Genomic DNA, 23,631 nt, shown 5'->3' on the forward strand with positions numbered 1-23,631 from the left:
CGGATTTCCCTGTCTGAGTGTCCGCAAGACTTAGGTCAGGGCATGAGGGGCATCAGGACATCGGCAGCCTGTTTTGGCATAAAAATTCAAAGTGTCACTAGTTGGGAGCTGGTTCTGCCGTAGCAGCAGCAGCAGCAGCAGCAACAATGGAAGCTGGGACTCAGCGTTCGCCGGCACGAACTTTCCCGTGCGAGCAGGCCGAGGGCTCCGGAACCCCGGGAGCGGTTTTAAAGCTCGGCTCGCAGGAATGACGGCGCACGCTAACGAGCAGAAGGTGATGTCCTTCGTCACAGGGTGAGTCAGGACTGTATTCTGACTCTCTCCGGAAGGGCGCCCCATTCCTTCCGAGGCCCTTTCTGCAAGGACAGGGTTTATAGCCAAGCCAGTCGTCCCGTTGCTCAGAAGATGCGCTTGCCACGCCTTCCCTCCTCCCGGAGCCCGGAGCCCGGCAGTACGGCGCGTTCGGTCGGCACCCGTGTGTGCTTCCTGGAGCGCCAGCAACTCCTGAGCCATGTGTGCAAAGTTGTGCGAAGTCCCCCGTGAGCAGGCCGGCCCTCCACAGGCCCCGCAAGCCCCCAAGGACTCAGGGGTTCAGGGGGGGCCTGGAGAGTCACCTACAATTAGCAGGTCCTACCATTCGCTCCGCCAGGCAGGTCGTGAACCAGATGCAGATTAACGCACGCCAGCAGCATCGGGCAGAAATTCGCTGCGTTTGGAAGGACTGCTCCCACCTAGGGCCCCCCTCCCCACCCCCCACCCCCGGTCATCTCTGCTGTCTTCTGTCACCTTCCTTTGCAAGGGACACTCGGTTGGACGGAGACCACTGGGCCTCTCGTGGAGGCTGGGAGACGGTTGCTTGGGACTTAACTTTGGTTGCTTGGGTCTTAACGTTGATTTCCAACCCTTGCAGTGATGACTTTAAGTAGAATACGTTATTTAGGAATGGGCACAGATACAAATATCCTAACCTTGTCATTAAATTTCTGTAACAATGTTACAGGATGGTTCCCGTTTCTCAGGCTTTTGTTACACAAGGTGTCGCACGTAGAACTGACGGCCCTTTGGTTTTTGACCACTCCCCCCCGCACCCCCCCCCATAATACCCCAGGCACAATTCACAGTATCCAAGATTTTACAACCACCTACGCGTACTTCAAAACCTCCGTCCCACGCCGCAGAAAGTTTCCGTGGAAATCAGATGTGTGAAAGCTACAGCGTCACAACGCCGGCAGGGGCAAATGGCGAACAGCTCACGTGTGTGCACGATTATTTCGAAATAAATACACAGGACGACGTGCGGCACTATTTGTAACTCCTCCTGCCTTTACAACGCCCGGGCCTATTTGTAACTCCTCCCGCCTTTACAACGCCCGGGCCTATTTGTAACTCCTCCCGCCCTTCTTGGAGTAGTACAAGACGAGCGAGAGCGAAACGACGACAGCGAAGAGCAGGAACGCGATGAAGGCCAGCAAGCCCTTCCGGGTGTGGAAGAAGCTGCAGTCGGTGCACAGTGCCAGCTCCCGCGGGCAGAGTCGGCCCGGCGGCTCGGGGCCCGGGAAGCCGTTGCCGTCGATGATCTCCCTGTAGCGCTGCACCGAGGGCTTGGGCTCGAACTGACCCGCCGCGTAGCGGTAGAGGCCAAACCTGGGCGCCGTGCGGTCGCTGAGCGCGTAGGCGAAGTAGCCACGGAGGTGGACGCCGTCCAGGGCGTAGGCTGCGGGGACCGGAGGGCAGAGGAGGGGTTAGGGACACGCTTTGCACACAGCACTCGAGGCGTCCCTGTCCCTGGGGTGTCCGGGGAGTGTTACTGCCCTTTCATAACACTTCAGGTTCTTTTCTGGGGAGACTAATGTGGAGCGACACGGAACACGGTGGGTTTTACAGAATGCGCCCTACCACGAGGGACTTGGGTGTGTCTTCGTGCCCAAGGAGCAGGTGGGACCGCTGTGGGCGGGGGAGGGGGGGTGGGGGGAGGGCAGAGGGCAGGGCAGTCCACACCTCTGAGGCCCAGAGCAGGTGGCCAGATGTTCAGGGCTGCGGCATGTAGCTGCACCCCTTTATCTCGGGGGAAACCCCAACTCTCCGCAGGGCGTTTTCAGTCTGGCAAACTCGGACAGCACTTCGCTCTGAAGGCGGCTGTCTGTGTGTGACTGCGTGTGTGTGTGTGTTTCAGAGTTCCTAGCAGGTGTGACGCCCTGGGCAACATCACCTTTCCAGAGACAGTTTTCGGGGGCCCTACCTTTCAGAGCTTCGTTGACGTAGCTCTGCAGGTAGTACACCCTCAGCCGGTCCTGGCCCGCCTGCAGGTCGTCGTCCACACCGTTGGAGATGACGTAGGTGGGCAGGTCCCCGTACTTGGACTTCAGCCAGCCCAGGACTTTGCGCAAGCCCCAGGGCACCACGGCCACCTGGCCGGGCGAGTTGAGCCACGTGATGTCCGTCATCTCCTGCACCTCCAGGTAGCCGTTGTACTTGCTCGGCTCCTCCTCCTCCCAGTCCACGAGGATGGTGGTGTAGTGGCTCACGGCCAGGAAGTCGAAGGAGCCCTGGACGAGCCGCCTCTCGTCCTCGGTGAAGTAAGGCAGGAGGAAGTTGTTCCTCTGGTTCAGCCAGTCCCGCATCACCCGCGGATAGTCCCCGGAGCCGAACACGGGCTCGGCCAGCCAGCCGATGTCGAACTCCAGCACCCGCTCCGCCCCCTCCTGGTCCCTCGGGGAGGAGGGGCAGGCCGGCTCGATCCAGTCGGCCTGCAGGGCCAGGGACACTTTCCCGTTCTGGGAGCGCCGGAAGTGCCCGTCGTAGGCGCGCCAGGCCAGCGCGTGGGCCTTCAGCAGGTTGTGCCCGGCGCTGTAGGTCAGGTTGCGCGTGGGCGGCTCGTGCATCGTGATCCAGAACTTGACGTGCGGGCCCAGCTCCTGGAAGCACAGGCGGGCGTAGTCGGCGAAGGCCAGGGCTGTGCGGGGGTTCTCCCAGGCGCCCTGCCGGGCCAGCGGCTCGGGCAGGCCTTGGTGCGGTGCAGCCGGGCGCCACAGGGCCACCGCGGGCGTGACGTTGGCGCGCACCAGCTCGCTGGCCAGGCAGCGGTAGAAGTGCAGGGCGGTGAGGTTCACCTGCGACCGGTCGCCCCGCGGCAGGACCAGGGCCCAGTCCAGCGAGAAGTGGAAGTGCGTGGCGTGCGTGTCCTGCAGGAGGGCCACCTGGGCGTGGATGGCCGCGAAGTCCGCGCAGGAGGGCGGCCTCCTCCTGGCCACGAGGCCGTCCACCTTCAGGAGCCCCTTGCTGCGGTGCACGTCCCACAGGTAGACGTGCGGGTCCGTGAACTGGGACAGAGCCGTGTCCACCTGCGGGGACAGAGGAGCATACATGTGGCTCACCTGCACGGCGGGGAAGGGGACGTCCGTGCCGTTCCTCCAGCGAAACTAGCCGGCAGCGCGAGCCAACGCAGCACCCCTCCTGGCAGAACGCCGGAACGATTTTTCAGTAACAACGAGCTCCTGAGCAAGAAAGCAGCCACTGTGTTAATGCACATTGTCTCACGCCTAAAATCACAGATCTCTTTGTGACTTCCACACTGCTTTAAAAACCCGAATTCTGCCCTCGCTTCGGATGGCAGACATCAGCCGCGATGCTCTCACACATCGCTGGTCCGCGGGAAGCAGCAGAGGATTTGGGGGCGTTTTTCTTTCGATACACGAAATGACTGACGCGATGAGCCTTCGAAATTATTTTTTAAATGGCAAAGACAAAGGTTAATGCCTGAGTGAGTGAGAGTCAAAAAACGACGTGGCCTTTGAAATTAAACCGTGCTTCTCAAAAATCACGCTCTGTGCTGGGCATTGCTCTCAGGAGCGGAGACACTGAATGAGCAGAGCGTAGCCTTCTGTTAGCTTTGCGGCTGGTGACTGAACTGAGCGAATTCTATCTGACAGTGGGAGGTGATGAAGAGGGTGGACATAGGAAATGGAACTGTCATCCACCCATAATGGGGTTTTTTAACATAGTTAAAAATTTTTTTAGAGGTTTCATTTATTTATTTTTACAGAGAGGGGAAGGGAAGGAGAAAGAGAGGGAGAGAAACATCAATGTGTGGTTGCCTCTTGCACACCCCCTACTGGGGACCCAGCCCACAACCCAGGCATGTGCCCTGACTGGGAATGGAACCAGGGACCCTTTGGTTTGCAGGCCAGCACTCAGTCCACTGAGCCACACCAGCCAGGGCTCATTTTTTTTTCCTAATTGTTTTTCTGTGACGGTCAACATCTGACACTGAAACCTCCAAAGTGAAACTAAGCGTTCGGGAGAGTGGACGAATTATAAACTCAGAGTGACAGCATGCCCCCTCCACATGCCCACCGCGAGGGGGTGCAGGCTGAAACTGCACCCCAGCCCGCTGCCCCCGCACCCCGGGGTCTCCTTAGGGTTACATGGGGTGACCCTCTGGACAAAAGCCAAGGTCAGACGAGCCCCAACTTGGGACCTCTAGGACTGGTGTCCTGGGGGTTTCCTGGGGCCCTCTGCCAACGGGCTGCCGTGTGCCTCTCGGCAGGAGCTGGTGCTGGGTTCGTGAAGGAACGTCTTAATGAAAATCAGCGTGTCGGGGGGTAGTTGCTTTCTCGGGAGGAGGGCCCCTTGCGGCTCGCCCAGGAGTGCGTCTCCCCAGTGTTACGGGGGTGCTGCCAGAAGCTACCTTCTCCCCGCAATGCACCGCGCACCACGCCTGCTCTGCTCTGCAGGAGAAAAGACTCTCGCACGCTCTTCTGAAGGGAAAGTGCGCACGGCTTGAAGGAATTCTTGGATTATTTTTACGGAACCCTGAGTTGGCTAAATTCGTACCTTTTCTACCACAATTGTCCCCAACACACCAGCTTTTATTCAGTCTGTTTGGAAACAAACAGGAGAGACTAAAGTATACATTTTGTGGGGAGGATCTATTTCTTGAAAATACAGGACATTGAGAAACGATAGACTTTAGGCAAAATTCGATCTCAACTCCATTAGTTAGTCGACGTATTTCTTAATAAAGAAAAATGAGCTAATAAGGCTGAACCCGTCAGAAGGAGTGGGCGTGAAGCATGTATTGAGCATCTTATGGAAGAGCCTCGCTCCTCACGTCGTGACCGGTGCTGGAAAAGCCCCGGCCCCCGCAGGCAGCAGGCTCTGCACCAAGTTCACGGTCAGAGTGAGTAGCTGGGGACAGACACTGTGAGCTGGGGAATGGGTCCCTCACCGTGACAGTCCTCAAGGAGACGCCTGAGGTCAGGCATCAGACAGGTGGTGTGCCTCAGGGGCTTGATTTCTACAGTTTTTCAAGTGAAATGCGTGCCTCATTTATACGAGGATTTTGAAATGCTAGGCCGGAGGGAAAAGGCACCTTTCCATGGTTTAAAAGTCACTTCTCAGGACTTCGATGCAATATTCTAGAAGCACACACTGCAGCCTGTAAATTAAATCGTTCGCCCACACTCCTAGAGACTGCCCCCCCAGAAACCCTGTTCCCACTGTGTCCGCCAGGAAGCCGGCGGGGGAGGGCGTTGCCGGGGGAACGCAGAGCTGGCGGTGCAAAGCAGAGAAAACAGAACTGCAGGGGCAGCCTCCTCCCGCTACAGATCTCCGGGAGGAGTTCAAGTCCGCCGAGAGGCGGAGAGAGAACCTGCCTGACCCTGTGCTTGGCTGGCTCTGCACGGGAGAGCCCTGGGGCCCCGCTGGGTGGAGGAGCTGATGACGTAAATGGGGGTGCAGCCTGACTTTGGATCAAATTCTAGAACCAGTGCTTCTAAGGGGTAGGAAATGGGGTTCTCACCCCAATTCCCCCGCCCCCGCCTCACTGCCATTCTTGCTGCATCTGACCACCGTGCCTCTTCTCTTCTGAGGAAATAGGATACATTCTTAAGACTTCCTCACTCATTACCTGTCTCTGAGGCAAACCTTTCTGCCCTTGGGTGGGGGCCGAGCAGAGGGAACAGGGGCTCCCTCCCACCTCTCTGAGCTCACGCCGCTGTCTGCACAGAGATGCTGGCGGGGACGGCTCTCCACAAAGGGCGGAATGGGGGTGGCTGCCCAGGCTCAGGCGACCATTGGAGATCGGGGAGGAGCCTGCACCCTCGACGGCAAGGGGGCACTAGGGCCCCACTGGGCACCCCCCTCGCAGGACAGCAACTTGGACAGGGAGACCTCGGAGAGCAGGGGGCTGAGGGAGGGCGTGGGGGGATGCTGGAGACCCCCACTGAGCGGGCAGAGCAGCCAGGACTGGGGGTGGCCTCGGACATCCTTACTCACCTGCAGGGAAGGGCTTCACCTCTGAGACCGCCCCTAAAGCTAACTGGGGGTCTGAAAGAGACACAAGGGTAGCGCAGACCCACAAAACACACGGTAGGCACGGTGTTGACGTGCTGCCCTTGAACTGAAAGATGGCAACTTGATGTTTACAAGAAACAAGCAACCCATGTCAACTAGAAGGCCTCTCCTCAGACCCAAACATTCTTCCAAATACTTCTGAGCTGAAGGACCCCAGGACAGCCAGCCAGAACGGGCGCCTCCGGGGTGTTGGCGTGCTGGGCTGCAGGTGCTCACGGTGGATGCGGGGGATGGGGTGGGGGGCCTTCCCTGCACTCTCCTTAGCTGCCTGAACATGCACCCCCTCCCGAGTCCAGCAGCCAGGGGAGACTGGCCCTTGTCACAGAACAGGAGACGAGGGGTCGACTCCACACCCACATGAACTTGGCCCCAAACTGCCATCGTTCACACCTGTTCTTACAAGGGCCCATTCATGTTTCCTGAAAGCCATTTCTCAACACGGCGTTTAGGCCTGGACTCTAAGCCACTCTGGGGGTTGCCCCTTTCTCCCTCAGTATTCCCCACACATGCCTGAGGTGCACGTGTTAACCAACTTGGGTGTGTTTTTCTCCCGTGAACCTGTCTTTCATTACCGGGGTCTCAGCTGAGAACTCAGACAGGGGGAGGGGACGTTGTTTTTCCTCCCCTGCAGAACCAGTGAGTTGGCTAGAAGCGCCTGACAGGACGCGCCACGCCCCCCTGCCCATGCGCCCATAGTGAGCGCGCTCCGTTCCCACGCTCTGCGGGGCAGCAGCACCGCCCCGCCCCGCTCGCTTCCCACGTGCTCGGTTCCCTGTGCGATCCCGTGTGTGTGGCCATCGTGTCCTCTCCAGCCTCCTTACAGAGCAGGGGTCAGGCTCACTCGCCTCCTCGCACACCGCCCCCCACAAGCGAGCACCCCCAGCCACCAGCACAGGGCTGGGCACACGCTGGCTGGCTGTCCCGCAAGTGCTTACTATTCGATCAAATTCTAGAACACACATTATTTTTTAAATTGAAGAAGATTACAGTTTGAATTTCTTAAGTTAAATCGTTAAATTAACATAACACCGAGAACCAACTGCAGAGAAGGTGCTCAGTAGATACATCAGCTGACCGTTGTGAAGCGCTTCCCCTCCCCCATCTCAGGGACGGCGGGGGGCAGGGGGCGGGCTCCAGACGAGTTCCGACGAGGGTTTTCCTCCGCTACATGCGTCCTTCGGCAAGACTGGGGACCCCCAGCGAGGTCTCAGGAGGAGGGGCTCGGCCCAGTGCGCCACCGCCACCTCGGGCCCAGCCGCCCCACTGAGATCTCAGACAAGGCGGGGCTCTGCACTACGTCACGGTTATGGAGCTCAACCGCTCTGCAAGTTTTGAAAACCACCGTGTTAAAAAAAAAAAGTATATCTTATCAGATCTTAAATATTAATACATGTTCTGTTCCCCTTTGGGGGCCGATCTGAAGGGCAAGGGGGAGGAGCTAGGAAGAGTTTCGGAGAGAAGGACGCAGCAGCGCTCCGAAGGATGCCCTTCGGGCACCGCGTGCGGTCGGAGGAGGGCGGGCGAGGGGCCAGGACCACCCGACCCCCCCCCCCCCAGAAGGAGGGTCTACTTACGAGCGAGAGGGCGCGGTGACACCGCTCATGGTCCTGTCAGCTGACTTACTTGAATGTAGCTGTCCGCAATTCCCCAGGCGAAGTCGCAGGGGAAGGTCCCCTCCAGGGGCTGGTTTTCGGGCGAAGGGGGGAAGCCGTTCCTCTCGATCAGCTGGCGGTAGAACAAGGCTGAGGACTTCGGCAGCAGCTTCTTGTCCTGGCTCAGGAAGTCCACGTAGAAGAGCCCACGCCGGATGCCGTAGCCCCGGTGCCACTCGAAGCCATCCAGGAGCGACCACGCCGTGTAGCCGATGACGTCCACCCCATCCAGCCTGATGGCTGCGGAGGGAAGAGAGGACAGCGGCAAGCGACCCTTGGCTGGACGCTCGCCCGCCAGGGACGAGCCCCGGAGACCTTCCTGTGTGAGGGAATACGCTCCGCAGGGCGCTTACTGTTTGGTGAACCGAGGGCCTGCAAAGGCCCCAGCCCAACCGGGATAACTCCACAGATACGCTCTGCACAAACAGCCTCGTCTCCACGGTGTCTTTATCTGGATTTCCCCACTCCCAGGGGCTGGCCTTTGGGCCTGGCCAGGTGTGCTCCCCTTTCTATCCCGGCACCTAACGCCCCGTCTGATGTAATAAACGAAGGGAGTCTTTGAAAGCATGAAGTCCTGACTACTTTCTCCGGATGTCGATATTCTCTTTTTTTTTTTAAGTGCCTCATTCTATACATATTGTAAGAACCCAAAACACGTAAGGAGAGCCAGCTCCCTGGGGTTTCCTTAATGCTTAATGTAATCTAAACACCTAGAGCAGTCATCCTGAAAGTCAAGTAATTTCACACATTATAATCTAGCTTCTCATTTATAAGATGAGTTTAAAAGTTAATTTAAGTTCCTCAAGTCCCCAAATGACAACGGCGTGACAGGAATTCATTCCTCTTATAGCCAAAAGCAATTTGTACGTTATGATCAAAAACAGTAAGTTAACGTGTGCTTTGCATAGCTCAGTGGATTGAGCGCGGGCTGCGAGCCAAAGTGTCACAGGTTCGATTCCCAGTCAGGGTACATGCCTGGGTTGCAGGCCACGGCCCCCAGCAACTGCACATTGATGTTTCTCTCTCTCTCTCTCTCTCTCTCTCTCTCTCTCTCTCTTTCTCCCTCCCTTCCCTCTCTAAAAATAAATATATAAAATCTTTTAAAAAAAGAACCTAACATTAAAAAACACGGTAAGTTCACATAGTTTATTACAGATCATCTGAGAGATTGTTTTAGCAGCGGATGTGCACGGGAAACTGGAATTCCACCCCCAAGCCTACCTTTTAAAGTCTCCATGATGAACTTTTTGAGGTAATACATATATTTGGCGTCATCCTGCCTGGTGGTCCCCGAGACAAACCAGCCGTTTTCCACGATGAAGATCTGCGGGCGGTTGTACTCAAGGCCCACCCAGGACAGCAGCTGCCTCAGGCTGGGAGACTCCACTTGGCGGAACTTCATGGCGGGGTCCAAGAGCTGGAAACTCAAGGTCGGCCCGAAGGAAAGAGCGAAGAAGTCGGCCGTCCCTTTGACGAGCTCCTTCTCCGGGTCCGAGAAGGCCGGCAGGAGGGACGAGAGGTTGCCCTTCATGCTGTCTGGGTAGTCGCCGTCGACGAATATGGGCTTGGCGAACCAGCCGAGGACGAAGTCGAGAGACCGCTGGCATTCTTGGATGCCGTGGTCCGTCCGCCTCCGGGGGCTGATCCAGTGGGAGCTCAGGGCGATGGACACGCGGCCCCCCTGGGTGGGGCGGAAGGACGTGTTGTAGAGGTGCCAGATTTTGGCATGAGCCTACACAGATCAGAACACAAGGAAGAGCCTCGGGTAAGTAAATTGGTGTTTGATTGCGAGGAGAGATGTAACACATATTTGAATTCCCGACCCTATTTGTATCTGTTTCTCATCAAGCCTAACCTAATGACGAACCCCTCGAGGGAAATGTCACCTGGCATCGATAAGTCATCTGAGAGGGAGGTCAGCCCACAGCCGGCCACTGCCCAGCCTGGAATCATTGCCACCGTCCTCGGCCGCCAGTGGAAAATGTGAATTTTGTTGGTGTTGAACGTGTAGTTATTATTCATACTTTGAAAAACTCACGAAACAAGAATCGGTTATAATATCGTGCTGCTTCGTTGACTTTGGATTATGCACTGTGTAATGAATAGGCCTCGCGGAAAGGACCAAACCCAGACCCGGGATCGCACCAGGAATTTCCAAATAGGATTATGTATACTTCTTTCTATCCTGAGAGACTGGGAGTTTTCAAGTTGGCTCACGCCGTTGGAGCCGATTTAATATCTTGGAGTCATCGGTCGGAGATAAAATTCTGGCACGTGTTCTCACCATCTTTGCTCTTCCCTACGAGGAATCCGTGCAACAAATTAAAGGACCGACTGCAATCTGTGAACTTAACCCTGACCTTGCGGAACTCAGGGATGGCGCCGACTTCCCGCAGGGCCCAGGGCCCACGGTACCCGCCAAGAGCGGAAACCACCCACATGGAGCCTTGAGGGGACCCGGTGCCCGTGGCCAGTGAACTCCCAGCCCGGACACCCCTGCAGCAACGAGATGGGCTTCCCTCCCACGACAGCGGGGTCATGCTCCCATCACACCCCCCTGACCCCTGCTGTCTTGTGGTCCCTGTTTCCTTTCACTTCGTAAAGGAAAGGGAGTGTCATAGGGTTCTTCCTGCCTCATTTGAATTGTTTCTCTTCACTTTTCAACTCCTCAGTTTACTCTGTTTGGCTAAAAATACAAGTGCTGTTCATCAGCCTTGGGCCCCACTAACAGATCATCTTCAAAAACTCACTCAACTCTGGGTGACACACGCTCTCTGCAACAGTCACCCCAACTCCCGCCCCCTCCCTGGGCCCAAAGGAGCTCGCTCACGCAGTGCGCCCAGCACCCTCTTCGTGTTTGTCTGAGTGTCATTCTCGTGGCTGGTGTCAGGGGGTGGGGGGTGTGGGCCCCACAGCGGCCTCACCGCTGTGCTCAGGAGCTCAGCCAAGCATTCCCGTGGAATGGAAGAGTTTCCGTTGAGCTCTCCTTTGTAGTTTCTTACTGAATATCTGTGTCGTTTCACTGAACGTATGGTTCTTTTCTCAGGACCCAAAGCAGCTCTCCGCATGCTAAGGGGGAAATACGGAATCAACTGTGCAGCCGAAGAAGAGTGACGCCTGCCCACGGGATTCAGACACTGCTGGCTGGTGAGGCCCCGCCTCCACCTTTCTCTGCCGTGCTCTCCTTCGGTATCAGGCCGCCCCTTTCCCAACGGACAGGAAACCTCAGCCTGACGCTCAGCGGTGAAACAGAAAAGAATGGGACCCGTGCATGCTCCTCCTCGGGACGCCAGGCCCCAGCACTTGGAGGCCTAACAGTCAGGCCCTTAACGTCTCACCGGCCTCCGCAGAGCAAGCCCCGCAGGGGGCAGAGGGGGGTCGGGGGTCGGACGGGAGTGAGGGCAGCCCCAGGACTTCCTAGTCGGGGTGCATTCTGCAGGCAGCTGGAGTCGGAGCGGGGCGGAGGGACTGTTCGCCGCCCTGGACTGCTCCCTCTTCTACCTGCGACGACCTGGACGCAGCTCCAAGAGGGCGGTGGGCCAGGAAACCGGTGGCCGAGGCTGCACAAAAGCGCGTGCGCGGTTTCGACGTCGGATGAAACTCCTGCTCCGTCGCAGTTACTTGCGTGCCTTTCACCGCGTTCCCTCACCTGCGCGGGGAAGGCCTGCGTTCCCGGGTCACTCCCCGGCCCTTAGGAAGTGGGAAATGAGAGGCTTCAGGCAAAGCACCCATCGCGAAGCCTGCGGGCGGGAGGGTCTCCGTGAACGCGTATTCCGTCTGCCCCAAGGGGTGCGCAGACCGAAAAGGAAGACGGCGCGCGCCACTAAGGAATCACGCCTGCTGAGGAGGGAGCGCATCCACCCCACACGGATGGGGTGTCGTGATACCGCGTGGGGGCTGGGTTGGAAGAGGCGGCTTTGGATCCCGCGTCCTCTCTCCATTACCAGCGGGAGCCCTGGATGTTCCCCTGCACCAAGGGGAATAGCATCTCTCCTCCTGCAGGGGCAGCGTGGGGATTACAGCCCAGGATGCGAGTGAGAGGTTCTAGCAAGCTGTTCCTTACTAAGAGACTCGCACATCTGCAGCCCCACAGGGCAGGGCGGTTAATTCTGTGCCTCAGCCTGGCCGGGCTGAGGGACCCCAGACAGCTGGTGGGACGCTGGGGGAGAGTCCAGCCCAGCGGCTTCATGGTTCTGCTGGGTCCACGTCCCTTCTGTCTGACCGAGCGTCCTGCGGGGCCTGCACTGACCCGGCCTCGCGCGCTGGCACAGGACCCAGAGAGCAAGCAGCCTGTGGGGCCATGAGCCCTGGCGAGTTCCAGAGGGGACTTTCCCGGCAAGAGTTTGGGATCTACCGTCTCCCCTCCCTCCTTGGGCCTGTACCGTTTCTGAGTGTTTTGGATAAGACCCTCGTGGGGCTCACCTAAACCCATCTTTCGGTTTGAATCGACGGATTTGGCCCCGGCCTGGGAACCCCAAAGCACGCCACCCACAGGCCGTAGTAATGGCACGGTCCCTGATCCCGTCTCTCTCTCCCCGCTCTGCCTTCCCGTCCCCCTGTGTGTTGCCGTGAACTTCCCCCGGCACCCCCACTCCAGCCGCGCCGGTGCTCTGTCCTTTCACAGTGGCCGCCTCGCAGCACCCTCTGCTCCATGGAGCACACGCAAGTTGAACAAACCCGTGGCGACATCATTTCTGGGTCTGCCTGTGAGGGTCTTGCGGGGGGAGATTAGCTTCGGTGGTGGACTGATAGCAGAGGGCCGCCCTCACCCAGGAGGGTGGGCGTGGGTCCCGCGGAGGCCGGAGCAGAAGGAAAAGGGTCCAGTGTTTGGGGGGAGGGGACTGAACCCGGACTTCCACGCTGTTCAGGCTGCACGCTGACTGAACCCGGACTTCCACCCACTGCCGTCTGGGTCACTGGCTCCTGCGTCTCAGGCCTCCGGGTGGGGACAGAAACCACGCCGCCGGCTTTCCCCATCGGGAGGCTCCTCAGGCTCGGTACACGCAAGCCAATCCCACGCAGTGCACCTCTGTCCAAACTAACCCCGCCGGCCCGGGTCCCTGGGGAGCCCTGACTCGCACAGAGAGCAGCATCTCAGGCGTTGCTCAGCTAACCCCCAACCCCATTCCCCTCCCCTCAAACACTGGACCTGATATCTGACTGCTCTCTACCGCAGCCCAAACTGGGGGCCACTCCGGGCGGGGCCTCTGCTCCCGGAAGTCCCCCACCCCCACTCCTATCCCAGCTCCCCACGCGGAGCTGCATGGCCAGCCTCTGGGGACCCCTGTTTCTTCCACGTCTCACCTGCCTCCCCAGCCTGAGCTGAGCCCCCAAAAGGGCTGTCTCGCTCCCCGCCCACCCCCGGCACACAGAGAGAGGCCCAGCGGTGTCTGCCACATTTAACCAAACGCCGTGTCACGGCCTCCCGAGCGCATTTCACTTCCAGACGGTAGGTGTGCGTAACCAAAGGCTACGAGGCAAGGGGTAGTAAGTAGCAAGGTCACCGTTTGCCGCATTGTAACAAGGAAGGATGATTAATAGAGAAAGGCTATGCATGCTTTTGCATTGCTTTCTAATTACTCTGGGTATGGAAATCTTATAATCTTGTTAAGATTAAAATTTAATAAAGCTATTGACAAGGACTCAGGGAAATAATTTAGGGCATGAGCAAGAATGTTTATCTAAATACTGTTTCCAATGGCAAAATACTGCAACCAATCAAAATGTCCAATATTCAAGGACATTCACACCGTCCTATGCCTGTTTTAACACATTGGGGTACGACTGAAGCAATGCTCCTAGTCGATGTTACGAATAATACAGAAGAATGGGATGTCGATTAACATGTAAAATATGTTGCTAAAATACTAACTGAACAAAAAAAGCAGATTACAAAGCAATATGTTGGTTTCATAGCACTTTAGAGAAAATGTTTAGATTATTGAGAAAAATATGTATGCAAAGATCTAGAAGGGTTTATACCTTGTTACGGAAAGGCCAGGATTGTGGCGGGGGGGGGGGGGGGCAGCAGGGTCTTCATTTTGCTTATCTCTGTGGTTTTCATTTCCTCCCACACACACGTGCTGCTTTAGAAGTAAGACAGACACTTAAAATTCCAAACAGGAAAGCAGCTCATAGGAGCTGCGAGGCAGGCCCTGCTGGACCCACCCGTGGTGGCTCTGTGAAAGCTGTGAGGTCATGAAAGCCTGCCCGGCTGTCCTCCAGCCTGCCTGCAGCCCCCGCCTCAAGTCCACACTCCCAGGCGCACTGAGCCCCGCTCGGAGCTCTGAGATCCCCGAGGCTCCCGCATGTCTGCGGGATCAGCCCTCGCGTGTTTTACCTACTCCCAGACTCTCCGGCTTCACCCTCCTCATGACTCGGCTCAGACATCACCGCCTCCAGGAAGCCCTCCCTGACCTCTTCCCTATCCCGACCCTTAAATGTCTTTTCCATGCGTCTCCACATCTGGTCCCTCTCAGACGCCTCAACCATAGGACGCTGCGTTTATCTGACTGTCTAGGTTGTAGGCGTTTCAAAGGCATCGACCTGGGCTTTTCTCCCTCTGGCCTCAGACTCCAGAGAGGTATCGGGGTGGAGTGAGTGTTCCATAAGCAGCCATGGAGGATGCAGGCTGGCGTTAAGAGCCAGGTCAAAAAGTCCGGGACAAAAGCAAACAATTTTCTGAGCCAGAGCAGCGGAACTCTTTCATAAGGTATCCGGGTTGTACTTTACTTCTGAGACCTTAAGAGAGAACTTTCAGACAGACTTCATTAAAAAGTAAATTATAAGGAACTGGGCACGGTAGCCCTCTAAGAATAATACTGTGTTGCCTCAAAATGCACGAGTGGTCCATTTTGGTGTAAAAGACCAAATGATATCCCCTCACTTTCTTTTTCTTTATTATATTTTATTGATCATGCTATTACAATTGCCCCAGTTTTTCTCCCTTTGCCCCCCTCCACCCAGTCCTCCTCACTTGCTTACCAGCCACAATGCAGATTTTGAAATGCAGAGTACAAAAAGTCTAGAATAAATAGATCTTGTATTTCTTTACTAATCAGCGAGTATCACCAAATTTCGGAAGTAAAATACCCTGAATTTCATAGCACATTTTTTTGCTGTTTAAATTGTAAGCATCTTGTCGTTTACCTGTTTTTATCCTTCCTACAACCCAACACAAACTTTCCCACAAATAAGGCATTTAAAAACAGGGGTGAAGGGCCACCTGGGGGTGAGTTCCACCCCAGCCCAGCCTTCCGCCCAAGCTCAGGCCGGGATGGGGCAGTGCTGCCCGGGCGAAGCACAGCCGGGAGGCTGACGAAGACTGACTTCAGGCCTGGCAGGTGAAAAAACAATCCCCCGGTGATTTACCTGCCTGGCAGCCCACAATAGCGCACCCTTTAAAGGAACACAATGTAAGCCAGACTCACTATCGTGTGTCGTTCATATTGTCCAGAGTACAATAAAAAGTCACTAAACATTGAAAAAGAAGGAAAATTAAAACCTTAAATTTTAAGAAAAGCATTCAAAAGAAACAGAAACCACACAGCCAAAAAGATCTAGGATCTTAACATAGCGTTTAGAAATATGTGCAAGGATGGCATGGAAGAGATAGCTGTAAAAAGTGAGCAAATGGGGAATTAAAAACAGAGAAATGGGGGGAAAAACATAAAAATTATAGAACTGAAAAGTAAAATATCTCAAATAAAAATTTCATTGGATGGGTTTAACACTATTAATTCTATATGGACTATATGATAAAGATAAATAGTGTAATAAAAATATATTAAAAGATATCTAAAAGGCCAAAAGAATAATAAAAATAAAATACCAAGAAATATTTGATTCACTGAGAAGTATGCTAAAGAAAGAAATAAAAACTGATAGGACAATTAGAAATCACATAACAAGACGGTAAACATAAACCCAAATATATCAATAATTATGTAAATAAAAATGTACCAAATGCTCCAAAGAAAAGATAGATACTATCAAACTAGATTTTGAAATACATTCCAACTACATGCTGTGTTCAAGAAATACACTTAGAATGTAACGTCTCAGCTAAATTGAGAGAGAAAAGATGGAGAGAGATGTCTCAGGCATGTAGCGAGCCCAAAAAGTCTGCAAGGGTATATTAATGACAAAATAGACTTCAAGACAGAAAGTGTTACCAGAGATAAAGATGGATATTTCTTAATAATAAGAGGACCAATTCACTGAGAAGATATAATTCTAAATGTAACAATATCAGAGCTTTAAAATACATAAAGCAAAAATTCATAGGTTTTTTTAAAAAGTATACAATTTGGCAATGGGTTGAAGATCTTAACTTCCCCCTCAATAACTGACTGCAGAAATAGCAAAAAATATTAGTAAGTATATAAATTGTCTAAATAATATTATAAACCAAATTGAGCTCATTGACATTTAGGGTTTAGGTCAACACTACCCTCAACAATACTTTCAAGTTGTACATGAAGTGTTTATAAATATAAGCCACATCCTGGAACATAAAATAAACATCAAGAGATTGAATCAGTATCAAAATCTGCCAGCCCTGCCAAGTGGCTCATCTGGCTAGAGCACCATCCTGACATGTCAAGGTTGCAGGTTCGATCCCCGGTGAGGGCACATACAAGAATCAACCAATGAATGTAAAAATAAGTGGAACAACAAATCAATGTTTCTCTCTCTGTCTCTCTCACTTCCTCTCTCCCTCTAAAAATCAATCAATACATTAAAAAAAAAACCTTCCAACTAAGAAAAACTGAGGGGGAGTGGCCTTAATGGTAAATAATACCAAATATTTAAAAAAGAATTAACACCAATCCTTCTCACACAAAGCTACAGACCAATATCCCTTATTAAATAGATATAAAAAACTTGAAAAATACTAGCAAAGCAATTTCAGCAGTATATTAAAAGGATTATATACCGGAATCAAGGAGGATTTATCCCAGGAATGCAAGGATAGTTCAACACATGAAAATCCATCAATGTAATAAATCACTGTAAAAGGAAAACTTCGGTTTTTGCCTATGATATAGAGAAAAACACAGTTCTCTACTGTGTATTTCTTCCCCCTGAAATTTCTTCAATGTATAATAGGTTCAAAAAGAATAAAAGATTTATGAATAAATTTAACCACTCTCAGAACTTTTATTTACGTTATACTGGGTCCTAGCCAGAATAGCAAGACAGATCAAAGAAAGGAAGGACAAGTTGGTTGGAAAGGAAAACAAATCTATTATTCAGAGAAAACACAATTATCTATATAGAAATCCTAAGGGATCTAACAATAAACTATTGGAACTAATAAGGAAACTTAGCAAGTTAACAGAATATGTCAATATGCAAAAATCAATTGCATTTTATATACACACAATAAAGATGTGGAAAATAAATTTTAAATACAATACCACTTAACACCAAAACCATAAAGTACCTAAGAATGATTTAACAAAAGTAACAAAAGGTGTGACGTCTGCTAGACATTCCTAAGATCTAAATAAATGGGGAGAGATGCCACTTTTTAATGGATTGGAAGGCTCAATAGTGTCCCTTCTCCCCAAACTGATCTATAGACTCAATGCCACCCCACCTAATATCTCAACAATTTTTCTGTAGAAACTGGCAATTGATTCTAACATGAATATGATAATTCAAAGGGTGTAGAACAGTTCAAACAAATTTAAAAAAGAACAAAGTTGAAGCATTCAAACTACCTGATTTAAAGACTTCCTATAAAACTATAATGATCAACCAAGGGAGATACTGCCATAAGGACAGACAAATAGATTAAAGAAAGGATCAGAGAATTCGAAACTAAACCCACAGCCAGGTGATTTTTGACCAATGCACCAAAGTGCTTACGTGGCGAAAGGAGAGGATTTTCAATAAAAGGTCCTGCATTTGGAAAATGTATGGGGAAAAAAACAACTCAACCTTACACTTTGCATGAAAATGCAATTGAGACATATCATAGATGCAAATGTAAAAGCTAAAACCATTACGTGTGTAGCTCAAAACATGGCCTTTTGATCATGGGATAGAAAAAATACTTCTTTGGTCACAGAAAGCACACATCACAAAAGAAAAAAATAATAAATTGGCCTTCATCAAAATTAAACTCTGCTCTTTAAAAGTTAACAATATGAAAAGGTAAACCACTGAAGGGAAATGCTAAAAATACACCTGACAAAAGAATTCTATTCAGAATAAACACAATAACCCTAACAGTCAATGATAAAAAAGAAACAACACCCCACCCCACCACGAATGAAAGTCTTGAGCAGACTTTTCACAAGAGCATCAGCACCAATGCTCAACGTCAACTTTTCAAGGACGTGAAAACAAAACCACACTGAGCAGCCACAGGCACTGGAATGCCTGCAATGAAACACTGATGACAAAATTTCCCTGTGTCTGAAATGCAACTGACGACTTCCAGTCAAGATGGAACCGTAGGTAGATATACCTGTGCCTCCTCGCACAGCCAAAAGAAGAACAAAAAAACTTAAAAAAAAAATAATAACCAGAACTGCCAGAAAATTGAACTATATGGAGTCCGACAACCAAGGAGTTAAAGAAGAAACATTCATCCAGACTGATAGGAGGGGCAGAGAGATGGGCAGCCGGGCGGAGAGGACTCACAGCAAGGCTGCAGCTGGAGGACCGTGGTGGGTGAGGCGGGGCTGGATGCACAAGGTGGCAGCTGACGGAGTGGGTGGCCCCACATTTGCATGCAGATAAACCAGGAGGAACAACTGGGGAGCGAGAAAAACTGCACAACCCAGGCTTCCAGCATGGGGAAATAAAGCCTTAAAACTTCTGTCTGAAAACACCTGTGGAGGTTGAGCAGCGGGAGAAATTTCCAGCCTCACAGGAGAGTTCGTTGGAGAGACCCATAGGGTCCTAGAACATACACAAACCCACCCACCCAGGAATCAGGACCAAAAGGGCCCAGTTTGCTTGTGGGCAGCGAGGGAAGTGACTAGAAGTGGGCAGAGAGCAGAGCAAGCTGCACTGTTCCCTCTCGGACCCTCCCCCACATACAGCTCCACAACACAGTGACGTAGGTTGCCCAGCCCTGGTGAATACTTAAGGCTCCACCCCTTACTATTGATAGAAAAAAAATGGCCCAAATGGAACAACAGATCAAAGTTCAAAAAAAAAAATACAACTAAGTGATGAAGAGATAGCCAACCTATCAGATGTGCAGCTCAAAACACTGGTAATCAGGATGCTCACAGAATTGGTTGAGTATGGTCACAAAATAGAGGAAAAAGTAAAGGTTCTAAAAAGTGAAATAAAGGAAAATGTACAGGGAGTCAATAGTGAAGGGAAGGAAATCAGGATTCAAATCAATGGTTTGGAGCAGAATTAAGAAATAAACATTCAACTAGAACAGAATGAAGAAATAAGAATTCAAAAAAAATGAAGAGAGGCTTAGGAACCTCCAAGGACAACTTTAAATTTTCCAACATCCAAATCATAGGGGTGTCAGAAGGAGAAGAGGAAGAGCAAGAAATGGAAAGCTTATTTGAGAACACAGTGAAGGAGAACCTCCCTAATCTGGCAAAGGAAATAGACTTCCAGGAAGTCCAGGAAGCTCAGAGAGTTCCAAAGAGGCTGGACCCAAGGAAGCACACACCAAGGCACATCATAATTACATTAGCCAAGATTAAAGATAAGGAAAGAGTCTTAAAAGCAGCAAGAGAAAAGGAGAGAGTCGACTACAAAGGAGTTCCCATAAGACTCTCAGCTGATTTCTCAAAAGAAACCTTGCAGGCAAGAAGGGGCTGGAAAGAAGTATTCCAAGTCATGAAAGGCAAGGACCTACATCCCAGATGACTCTACCCAGCAAAGCTATCATTTAGCATGGAAGGGCAGATCAAGTGCTTCCCAGATAAGGTCAGGTTAAAGGAGTTCATCATCAACAAGCCCTTATGACATGAAATGTTAAAGACACTTATCTAAGAAAAAGAAGAAGATCAAAAACTATGAACAGTAAAATGACAACAAACTCACAACAATCAACAACCAAACCAAAAACAACAAAAAAAGAAACTAAGCAAACAACTAGAACAGGAACAGAATCACAGGAATGAAGATCACATGGAGGGTTATCAGTGGGGAGGGGGAGGAGGGAGAATGGGGGGAAAGGTACAGGGAATAAGAAGCATAAATGGTAGGTCAAAACTGACGGGGGGAAATTAAGAATAATACGGGAAATGGAGAAGTCAAAGAACTTGTATATACAACCCATGGACATGAACTACAGAATGGGAATACAGAAATGAACAAAACCCGGGTTAGTTAGATGCATGCCATTAATCCTGCCCACATAGCACGGATAGAGAAACTGATTCCCCATGTCCACCAAGTAGCAAGTGTAGGGTCCTGATATTAAGACCTTTCTTTGCACCCAGCCACAGTATATCGGTATGTTCCATACCATGAAATTGTGATTTTAACCTTGGTTAAGATCTTCAAAGTGAAACAGATGGCTGAGTAGGGCTGTTCACACTGTCTACTCTTCTGTCCCACACAACTAAGTCTGAGATAGAGCTCTTCTCAGAAATCACAAGAAATGATGCACACGCTAGTCTTGAGAAGCAGACAGAACATTAGGTAATAGATTTATTTTACTTTTTTACTGTGGCAAATATACACGACATGAAACTTACTCGCTAATCATTTCTCAGTGTACAGTTTGATGACGTGTATTAAACACCTGCTGTATACTAGCCTACTAGGTTCCGGAAGCCCAGGGCATGGGTAAGGCCCAGCACCTGCTCCTAAGGCACGTTTAGTGTTATTCACTGGTCTGGCGGGAAAGCTGCAAAACGAAAAGGGCACAGACTCTCTTCTCCTAGCTCAGTGGAACGCCCCAAGCCGGGCCAGCAGACATCCCCCCGCCCCCGAGGCTGACCTGCTGGGGTGGAGGCTGGGGCGGAGGGAGTGCTTCTGCGGTGGCTGGGTGGGAGGAGCCCTTCCGCAGTGGGGCGTGCAGACACCGCGCTGACCAGGGGGCGAGCGTGCACGGGGCCCGTTCGCAGGGAAGGAGAAAGACCGCGCTCCTCGACAAGAAGGGTGGCTTGCAAGTTCCATTCCCGAAATGCCTAGCGTTCTTTCCCCCGTTCTGTGGGTCACCCCCGTGTCCTTCTTTCTACTCCATCCCTCTTCTCCCTGGACCGAGGCTTGGTGAGCATTGGTCATTTGCATATAGAGAAGTCCTTGGCGCACATGTAATCACCACATGTGAGGTTCTAGAAGAACTCAGCTAAAGGCAGGCTTTCACAGCTGGGCAAAGTAAAGGCCAGGGGAGATTTTTTTTTAATTATAGTGTAGTTTTGGAATCTAGTTACTTATGATCATGTCATCTGGATTTTCTAAAAGTCGGTTACATAAAAAGCCTTATTCACTTTTTTTTTTAATTTATTGATTTGAGAGAGACAGAGAGAGAGATTTGTTGTTCCACTCACTGATGTATTTAGTTCTTATATGCGCCCTGACCAAGGATCGAACCGGCAACCTTGGTGCATCAGGGTGACGCTCTAACCAACTGAGCTACCTGGCCAGGGCCTTTATTTATTCGTTTTAAAAAATAACTTCCTTCAAAGAAAGTAAAAAATGATTTTATAACTCACTTTGGGTAAACACATCAGTAAATCAGAGATTACGTTTCTTGACTCATTCATTTCTCTGTACAGAACTAATTGCCATCTGTTAAATCATTCTGTTTAATATTAAATCACGCTGCTACGAAAATCTTTCCAAATTATCGATGCTAGGTTGTTAACAAACTGCCTGGCCTGGGACCAGAGTCTGTCTGGCCCATTAATCACAACGTTATCAGGGACCAGAGGCCCTTCAATCCCTGGTTGTCATATCTGCTTTCCTGATAGCAACGTGACCGGAAGCACGAAGGGACAGGCAGGGAGACCTCGGGCTGCAGGAGAGGCGGAGACCAGAAAACAAAGGGCTGAGGCCCAGCGTGTGTTGCTGAGGCCCCAGAGGTTCAGCCGTCCATCTGCTGGGGTCCCTTTGGTGCACAGCCCTCGCTGCCACCACCAAAGCGGCCCAGCAATGCCCTGCCGGAGCCGCTGCTCCCCAATCGATCGCCACACTTTTACGAAAAGCCATGTCTTCTACACCAGTCCCCGTTACTTTCCCCGCGCTCGCTCGCCCTCCACCTCCCTGCTCCCCCAGTTCTCCTGCTCCGCATGGCCCATGGCAGATGCCAGCCTACAGACTCTGAGACTTGAGGATGGGTCACCGACCGATTCTCAAGCTCGTGTGGGGCTCGCTGCTTTGGAAATCACTGCATTCCGCGTGCAGGAGAGAACACTCTTCACCCAGAGAACAGGGACGGTGAGATAGATCGCAGGGGTAGGAAACAGGCTTCACAGAGCCGCTGAGAGCACAGAGTGACCAACCAGCCCTGTCGCCCTCTGCGTTCCATTAGCCTTTTCGTGGTGCCAGCTTCTCCGTGCCCTTCAATGGCCTTTCCCAGCCGTGAAACAAGGTTATGTGCTGCCGCAGCCGTTTTGAAAACTGTAATCGAACAGGACTAATTAGCAAATATCAGCGTGCACTGCGGGGAGAACGGTAAGCATCGCCTCATGAAACTTTGGTATCAGTCGTGTGCGTGTCAACATGTAAAATGCTTTTTTTTTACTGTGTGGGTCAAGGTCAAACACTTTGAAAGTCACTGATTTGAGAGATATTTTCATTCCACAAGCGCTTACGAAACGCCAGCTACAGTAATCCTTCTGCCCCATTGTCAAGCCCAGGAAAATTTTTCCTAACAGCTCCCTTTGTGGTCACAAATAACGTCCCAGGATTAGGTCGGATCCCTGGACAAACGTCCATCCAGGGGTGTTAATTAACACGCGTAAGCCTCTCGGCCCGGACAGCGCTGAGCAGCTACTAAATCCAAAGACCTGGCTTCCGTCTGGGGATCCTCCCAGGAGTCATAGACTGTTTTCAATAGCCAGAGTTATGCCAGAGGGCGTTTGGTTGTCTGTTGTTACTTTTCCTTTTGTAATTGCCCTCAAGCCGAGAAGCTAGAAGAAGCCAAAGCCAAGAAATTCATCTTCACACATTTCATCTGCAGGACCCGTACCTTGGGGGGAGCTCCCCAGACCCCAGCCACCAGGGAGCACCTCTTGGGCAGGAAGTGGTCCTCTCTGCCCCCCAGTCCCCTAAGGTGGGCTTCCTGGGAGAGGCAGGGAGAAACGGGGGCCAGGGCGTGCCTCACTGAGAAGGCACAGGCCTCGAGGAGGTGGGCGCCAGGCGGTCGGGGGGCGGGGGGGCCAGCCAGGCTGAGAGATGAGTCGGAGGAAAAGGACTCAAGGCCCCACAGCAAGACCCGCTCCGTGTCCCCAAGGCAGGGAGTGAGGGGCAGGAGTCTGCACTGAGGGCAAGTGTGTCAAAAAAAAAAAAAAACCTGCCCCGGGGGATGTAGGAGCCCCGGCGGCATGACCCGCCGACCTCGGGGCTGCAAGGGAAAACGGGAGACGGCGGGGCTTCCGCATGAGAGCGAGTGGAAAAAGGAAGCTTATTCATCGGACTGTGGATGACTTGGTTTTCCCCTGCCCTCCCCTCCCCCTGTCCT

General features: G+C 52.0%; 1 protein-coding gene across 1 annotated transcript in view; it reads right to left on the bottom strand.

Moving 5' to 3' along the window:
• Positions 1–1,376: 1,376 nt before the first annotated feature.
• KL (klotho) overlaps positions 1,377–23,631 on the bottom strand; it is a 31,315-nt gene continuing 9,060 nt past the window's right edge. The window contains exons 2-5 of the mRNA XM_028526747.2: positions 9,228–9,738; positions 7,978–8,246; positions 2,240–3,341; positions 1,377–1,714 (exon numbers count right to left, since the gene is read on the bottom strand). Of these exons, the coding sequence (XP_028382548.1) occupies positions 1,377–1,714; positions 2,240–3,341; positions 7,978–8,246; positions 9,228–9,738 (2,220 nt within the window). The remainder of the gene's footprint in view (positions 1,715–2,239; positions 3,342–7,977; positions 8,247–9,227; positions 9,739–23,631) is intronic.

This window comes from Phyllostomus discolor, chromosome 11, assembly GCF_004126475.2.
Source record: "Phyllostomus discolor isolate MPI-MPIP mPhyDis1 chromosome 11, mPhyDis1.pri.v3, whole genome shotgun sequence".
Taxonomy (NCBI): Eukaryota; Metazoa; Chordata; class Mammalia; order Chiroptera; family Phyllostomidae; genus Phyllostomus; species Phyllostomus discolor.